The sequence below is a fragment of the Chiloscyllium plagiosum genome, chromosome 8, assembly GCF_004010195.1.
Source record: "Chiloscyllium plagiosum isolate BGI_BamShark_2017 chromosome 8, ASM401019v2, whole genome shotgun sequence".
NCBI classification, from domain to species: Eukaryota; Metazoa; Chordata; class Chondrichthyes; order Orectolobiformes; family Hemiscylliidae; genus Chiloscyllium; species Chiloscyllium plagiosum.
Genome location: NC_057717.1, coordinates 92,938,457 through 92,946,682, shown reverse-complemented (window position 1 = coordinate 92,946,682; position 8,226 = coordinate 92,938,457). Strand labels below are relative to the sequence as shown.

The window sequence follows — 8,226 nt, the reverse complement described above, 5'->3', positions numbered from 1 at the left end:
ACCCACGCACACACACACACCCACACACACACACCCACACACACACACCCTTCACAGTAATCCACAATTGCAACCATACACAGACACAGACATACATTTCTACTGAATTACGCCTATATGCATTGCCTCATAAATCTAACCCGGAATGACTGGAAATGTATCTGCGAATATCTATTCAGAGCAAACCATGGAAGAAAATTCAAAGTTGTCTACCTGTTTGTTTAGCAAGCAGTAAACGCAGAAAATGAATATGCCCTGGAGAACATTTAATATGGTGAACAGGTAGGTCATACCAATGGTCCCCTCCTTAAACTGAAACAAGCCGAAGACCCAGAAACAGCCGAGCAGAATAAACTGGGCCATTGCTTTGAACGTGAGTACCCTGTGAAGAGACAGGAGTAGACTTTGGGTTAGAGCTTCTCGTTGATCCTTCTAGATGTTGAAAGAAATTTTTCCATTCCATCCTAAAAATGCCGAATTGCAGAGGAGCACAGATTTAGCAATAACAATCACTCCCCAAAGTCACGCTGAAATGACTTTATTCCCCTGATTTGGACAGGCCATTTGACTATGACAGGCAATCCCAACGAGACAATGTCACACATATAGATACAAAACAAGAAACTGTGAATTGCTGGAGATCTGAAATGAAAACAGAAACTGCTGGAGAAATCTGAAGAAGGGAACGTAGAAATCAAAATATATAAAGAGCTGTGTTTGAGTTTTTCAGCTTCTATGGTGAGATGCGATCTCGTGTATCTGGAGAATTCAGTCAGTATCAGAATCATAACCAGTACACTTCTGAAGAAAAGTCATATCAGACATAAGAAATTCACTCTCTTTCTGTCCTTCCACAGATTTTACCAGACCTGCAGAGTTTCTCCAGCATTCTCTGTAAGTGCTTCTTTTAGTCTGACTGGTGTTTGATATTTAATTATCGTCACGGATTACTGGACAAAGATTCTGAGGTGAAACCCTCCAAAGGCTCCTTTCCCACCTGATTAAATACTTTCCCCAGCTTCAAGGGGAATGTGAATCACTTTCTTCCCCATTTCCCTGAAATGTTATCAAGTCCCTTCAGCATTAAAGCAGGCCATTCAGCCGATTGGGCCCATTACTGACCTTCCAAAGAGCATCCTATCTGGACTCAGCCGCTACCCTATCCTTGTAACCTCTGCATTTACCATGGCTCATCCACCAAGCCTGCACATCCCTGGACTGTAGGAGGAAACTCAGGCAGACTCAGGGAGAATGTGCAAACTCTACACAGTCGCCTGAAGGTGGAATCGAACCCGGGTCCCAAGCGCTGTGAGGCATCAGTGCTAACCGTTGAGCCCATTATGTCACAGCCTATGTCATGCACTGTCATGGACAGATCATGTTGGACAATTGCTGAAACCAAAAGAAAAAATGCTGGAAAATCTCAGCAGATCTGGCAGCAGCTGTAAGGAGAGAAAAGAGCTGACGTTTTGAGTCTAACTGATCCTTTGTCAAAGCTAAAAAAAGGGAAGAAATAGAGAGGTATTTATACGAGTCCTCAATTTTGGACAATTGCTGATCTGTGCTAAGAATGAACATGATCTCAAGGAACACTCAATCCTGGGATGGGTAAATAATGCTTTGTCCATTTTCCCGTGGGGTGTTAACACCTACCTGGATTCCTTAATAGTTGAAACATCCGCATTCAGACTGGAAATCTTCTCTCTCAGGATCCAGAGTGATAGTGACAACAGAATGAAATTCACCTGCAAAATAGGATTGTTCAGTTCACCCCGATAATCCTTTCTCAGAGGCATGGTGATAAAATTCACGTATCAACACGTCATACGCTGCAGACAATGTGGAAGAAAAGATTTGATTGGTGTGGGACTCAGTCTGAGTCCTCAATTTTTGTTTTACTCATTCACAGGATGTGAGCGTCACTGACGAGGCCTACATCATATTTCCCATTCCCGAATACCCTTGAGAAGGCCACGATTCATCACAGCCATCTAAAGTGGTTTACTGGGCCTTTTCAAAGTCAAATGGCACAACAAAAACAGAGATACACTGGAGAAACTCAGCAAGTCTGGCAGCATCTGTGGAGAGAGAAACAGAGTTACAGTCTCGAGTCCGGTATGATTCATCTTCAGAATTACTGCTCTACTTCAGTTCTGAAGAAGGGCCTCTGGACTCAAAATGCTAATTCGGCCTCTCTGTCTCTCTCTCTCTCTCTCTCTCTCTCCACAGACGCTACCAGACCTGCTGTGTTTCTCCAGAAATTTCTGTTTTGATCTCAGATCTCCAGCATTTGCAGAGTCTTGCTTTCATACACATGGAAGCCAGACCAGGTAAGATCCGTAGATTTTCTTCCCTTAAAGACATCAGTAAAATAATTGCTTGCTTTTTTAACAGCAGTCTGATATCCTCATATCCATGCTATACATAAACTTTTTTTTAATTCCAGATTTATTCAACTGAATTTACATTCCCCAAATGTCAGCATTTATGGCTGTCTGTTGATGGGCTTGGATGCAGGGGGTTAGAGGGCTGGAAGAGTAGTTGGAATTTGTGTTGGGATAACTATAATAGGATACTAGTGATGCACCACAAAGATCTGTCTTGGGGCCAGTGCTGTTTGTCATTTTTATAAATGACCTGGATGAGGGCATAGAAGATTGGGTTAATAGATTTGTGGACGACTCTAAGGTCGGTAAAGCTGTGGACAGTGCTGAATGGTGTTGCAGGTTACAGAGGGACATAGATAAACTGCAGAGCTTGACTCAGAGATGGCAAAGGGAGGTTAATGCAGTAAAGTGTGAGGTAATTCACTTTGGAAGGAGTAACAGAAATACAGAGCGCTGGGCAAATGGTAAGACTCTTGGCAGTGTGGATGAGCAGAAAGATCTTGGTGCCTATGCACATAGATCCCTGAAAGTCGTCACCGAGGCTGATCGGGTTGTTAAGAAGGCATATGGTGTGGTAGCTCTTATCGGGAGAAGGATTGTGTTTCGGAGTCAGAAGGCCATGCTGCAGCTGTACAAAACTCTGGTGCAGCTGCAGTTGGAGTATTGTGCACAGTTCTGGTCACTGCATGAAAGGAAGGATGTGAAAGCTTTGGAAAGGGTTCAGAGGAGATTTTCTAGGATATTGGGATGGAGGGAAGGACTTATGAGGAAAGGCTGAGGGACATGAGGCTGTTTTCATTGGAGGTTGGCAGGCCACTTATTTGAGACAAATAAGATAATCAGAGGGTTAGATAGAGTGGACAGTGAGTGCCTTTTTCCTCGAATGGTGATGGCTAGCATGAGGGGACATAGTTCTAAATTGAGGGGTAATAAATTCAGGATAGATGTCAGAGGTAGTTTCTTTATTCAGAGTGTAGTGGAATGCACTGCCTGCAACAGTATTAGACTCGCCAACTTTATGATCATTGGATAAACATATGGATGAAAATGGAATAATGTCAGAAAGATATGCTTCAGATTGGTTACCCAGGTCGGTGCAACATTGAGGGCCAAAGGGCCTGTACTGTGCTGTAACGTTCTATGTTCTATGTCATCATGGTTAGCACTGCTGCCTCAGTTTCGATTCCACTATCGGACGACTGTCTGTGTAGAGTTTGCATATTCTCCCAATTCTGAGTGGGTTTCCTCTGGGTGCTCTAGTTTCCTCCCACAGTTCAAAGATGTTCAGGTGAAGTGAATAAGCAATGGGAAATGCTGGGTTACAGGGATAGGGTAGAGGGTCTGGGTGGGATGCTCTTTGGACTGTTGGTGTGGACTCGCTTGGCTGAATGGCCTGCTTTTGCACTGCAGGGATTTTATTTTTCTGTCAAGGGCATGTAGAATGGCTATCCCTGAAGGGACAACTGCAATAATCAAGACCCTCATTCATAATGAGTTTACGCTTCCAGCATTCTGGAGCCTTGCCAACTTAGGGAGAGTGCCTGCTCCACAGAGCCAAGATGGCAAGGGCAGGGGGAGGTATCCAGACCAGAGGCTCCTGTTCCCAATGAGCAAGCCCCAGCAGCAGCAGCATGTTCTGAGTCTGAGATCCAAACACCGACAGAGCTTCCACTCCACTCCTTGGGACTGCTGTGTCAGCATTTCATAGTTGGCGGCTGACGCCTCCATGTCGAGGGTTTCCCAGCATGCCTCAGCAGCGCCCTCCTCTCCCCGTGGGGATGTCCAGGTTCTTGAGCGGCCAGCACTGCCTTATTGGGGATAGCAAAGGCAGCTCCCACTACCCGCTCCCCCAACATCTCACACCAGTTTACCTCCCAGAAAAGCAGAGGCTCAGGATCACTATGTGGTTTTGACATTGAAGCTCCTTAGAATGATAGAATTCCTATAGTGTGAAAAGAGGCCATTTGGCCCATAAAGTCATTACCAACCCTCTGAAGGGGATCCCATCTGAAGGCGATGAGCTGGATAGAGGGGAGTGTCATAGTTCAATCCACTGAAGTGTGGGAATTAGTTTTCTGTATAGTTCGATATTTTCAGGGAGTCAAAACAGATTTTTTGTGGGATTCATTTATCTTAAGATGGTATTTCCATTTTGCTATATTTCATTTGATTCCATCCATCTTTCCTCGTGCACAAAGCCATGGGTGAGTCCAAATCCATGACTTTGCACACTAGCTGCATTATCTGTGAGATGCCAGCTGAAGTGTTTGATTGTTCTGTGCTCAATTATGTGAGTTGGATCACAAATTGATGCTCAGTGGACTAGATTGGTCAAGCCTGGGTGTGGACTTGGAGAAAAATAAGCAAAGCTGCAAAAAGATTTGGAAGTCTGAGCTGGAAGCAAGGGTACAGGAGGAGATAATTGCAACAGAAGATCTTTCATACGTCCAGAAGAATATCACTTCTGCTTAGATCTGAGATATAACATATAAAACAACAACCTCGCCGAGAATTGAAGGTTAATCCTTGGGAACGTGTAGTGGGCAGCTCAAGAGGAAGAAACAATTGATTCAAATGGGAAAGGACACGGGGGATGAAACTGGAGGTCGAGGGTCGCCCAGTGCAGCTCCCAGGAGTAAATGTGACCAGACTTAACAAGGCTCAATGCCACATTATTGCCAAGGCTTTTAAATGTTAGCTTTGGGAAGATAGTTGGCACAACTGTCATTCTGAAAGGATGAGAAACCAACGGAACACAGATCCTCGTTCACCCAATCCTATCCTGTATTGTCATTTCACTGGACAGGGAGTCATTCTGTTAGCAGCATTCCCCGCGGCTCCCCGAGGAAGCAACATCGAACCAGGGATGCCTGAAAATTCCTGGGATGGAGGGAACAGAATATACCACAGCGCAAACACTTTCTAAACATAACTTGGGCAAGAAGCATGAATATAAATTGTCAAAGAATTAGAGTGGGTACAGAGGAGACTGGCAAGGATGTTGCCAAGATGGAGAATTTTAGTTAAGAGGAACTTCTGGATTGGCTGTTTGATTTGGAACACTGCAAGATGGTAGACCAAGCACAGCTAAGTGCTGTTTGATCACTTTTGTTGAGGTCTGTTAACATCTTTACTGAAGATGAAGAGAAACAAGTGGAGGTTGTTAATTAGTTGAGCACCCATTGGTTGCAGCATGCGAGAGGTAAGACTGAGCAAGTCAATCAACTCTCGCCATAAAGGAAAGGTCTGCCAGTCTTAGTTTTAATGTTACCTACTGCCTTACATTCTGTTCACAAATGGGATTCTGCTGGAGGGCTATCTGTTGGTCTAGCCTGGCAACATGGGCCAAATGGATACCTTCCATCAATGTGTCTGCTTTCCAAGCTGATGGTAGATGATTGTTCAGCAAACCTTGAAAAGGTAGCTTAAAAAAACTAAGTTTCCATGATTTTTGCTTTGAACAAATCTGCTTAACCTGATGTAATAATACAGACAATAAGATGAGGGAAGCACTCATTAAGGATTGAACGATCCTTAAGAATTAAAAGAGTTAAATGGGTACTTCAGATCTGTGTTCACTGGGGAAGACACAAGCAATCTCCCTGAGGTAACAGTGGCTGAAGGACCTGAACTTAAGGGAATTTATATTTGCCAGGATTTGGTGTTGGAGAGACTGTTAGGTCTGAAGGTTGATAAGTCCCCGGGGCCTGATGGTCTACATCCCAGGGTACTGAAGGAGGTGGCTCGGGAAATCGTGGATGCGCTGGTGATTATTTTCCAGACTTCGATAGATTCGGGGTCGGTTCCTGAGGATTGGAGGGTGGCTAGTGTTATACCACATTTTAAGAAAGGTGCGAGAGAGAAAGCAGGAAATTATAGACCAGTTAGTCTGACCTCAGCGGTGGGAAAGATGCTGGAGCCTATTATAAAGGATGAAATTACGACACATCTGGATAGTAGTAACAGGATAGGACAGAGTCAGCATGTATTTATGAAGGGGAAATCATGCTTGACTAATCTTCTTGAATTTTTTGAGGATGTAACTCTGAAGATGGACGAGGGAGATTCAGTAGATGTAGTGTACCTGGACTTTCAGAAAGCTTTTGATAAAGTCCCACACAGGAGGTTAGTGAGTCAAATTAGGGCGCATGGTATTGGGGGCAAAGTAGTAGATTGGATTGAAAATTAGTTGGTTGATAGGAAACAAAGGGTAGTGATAAACGGCTCCATTTCGGAATGGCAGGCAGTGACCTGTGGGGTACCGCAGGGATCCGTGCTGGGACCGTAGCTTTTTACAATATATGTTAATGATATAGAAGATGGTATCAGCAATAACATTAGCAAATTTGCTGATGATACAAAGCTGGGTGGCAGGGTGAAATGTGATGAGGATGTTAGGAGATTACAGGGTGACCTGGACAAGTTAGGTGAGTGGGCAGATTCATGGCAGATGCAGTTTAATGTGGATAAATGTATGGTTATCCACTTTGGTGGCAAGAACAGGAAGGCAGATTACTACCTCAATGGAATCAATTTAGGTAAAGGGGCAGTACAGAGAGATCTGGGTGTTCTTGTACACCAGTCAATGAAGGCAAGCATGCAGGTACAGCAAGTAGTGAAGAAGGCTAATAGCATGCTGGCCTTCATAACAAGAGGAATTGAGTATAGAAGCAAAGAGATTCTTCTGCAGCTGTACAGGGCCCTGGTGAGACCACACCTGGAGTAGTGTGTGCAGTTCTGGTCTCCAAATCTGAGGAAAGACATTCTGGCTATTGAGGGAGTGCAGCGTAGGTTCACGAGGTCAGTTCGTGGAATGGCGGGATTACCTTACATGGAAAGACTGAAGCGACTGGGCTTGTATACTCTTGAGTTTAGAAGACTGAGAGGGGATCTGATTGAGACATATAAGATTATGAAAGGATTGGACACTCTGACAGCAGGATACATGATGAATGTGAGCACTCTGGGAAGCACAGAGGGTTAGAGGGACCTTAGTGACCATGTCCCTTAATGTATCGGGACAGGTGGGTAGTTAAGAAGGTGTTTGGGATACATGCCTTTATTATCTAAGCCATAGAGTTTAAGAGCAGGAAGGTGATGCTAGAACTGTATCAAGTTTGGTTAGGCCACAGCAAGAGTATTGTGTGCAGTTCTGGAATCCACATTATAGGAGGGACTGGAGAGGGTGCAGAGGGAGATTTACTGGTATGTTGCCTGGGCTGGAGAGTTTCAGTGAGTTTGGACAGACTGTGCTTGTTTTCCTAAGAGCAGAGGAGACTGAGAGAGGATGTGATTGAGATGTGCAAACATATGTGGGACATGTATAGGGTAGAGAGGTAGGAACTTTTCTCCTTGATGGAGGGATTAGTGACCAAGGGGCATAGATTTATGTACTGGACAGGAGGTTTAGAGGGGGATGTGAGGTTATTTTTCACCCAGATGGGAATGGGAATCTGGAACTGTCAGGGTGGGAGATGCAGAAATCCCTATCACAGCGAAGAAGTAATTAATTGCAATTCCAAAGCAAGCAAGGTTCTGAGCCATAGTCCAGTGGCTATTTTAGACTAGCAGAGACTGGAGGGGTCATTGAGCCGGATGGGATCTATCCTAGGATCCCCTGGGAAGCAAGGGAAGAGATTGCCGAGCCTTTGGCATTGATCTTCAAATCATCATTGTCTACAGGAATAGTGCCTGAGGACTGGAGGATAGCAAATGTGGTTCCCCTGTTCAAAAAGGGTAGTAGAGACAACCCTGGTAATTACAGACCAGTGAGTCTCACTTCAGTTGTTGGTAAAGTGTTGGAAAAGGTTATAAGAGAGATAGGATTTATAACCATCTA

The 8,226-nt window shown here is 44.5% G+C and overlaps 1 protein-coding gene across 1 annotated transcript in view; it reads right to left on the bottom strand.

Annotated features, from left to right (window-relative positions):
- Nucleotides 1-8,226, bottom strand: part of LOC122552355 (adhesion G protein-coupled receptor E2-like) — a 35,999-nt gene that overhangs the window by 3,579 nt on the left and 24,194 nt on the right. The window contains exons 4-5 of the mRNA XM_043695105.1: nucleotides 1,654-1,745; nucleotides 214-382 (exon numbers count right to left, since the gene is read on the bottom strand). Of these exons, the coding sequence (XP_043551040.1) occupies nucleotides 214-382; nucleotides 1,654-1,745 (261 nt within the window). The remainder of the gene's footprint in view (nucleotides 1-213; nucleotides 383-1,653; nucleotides 1,746-8,226) is intronic.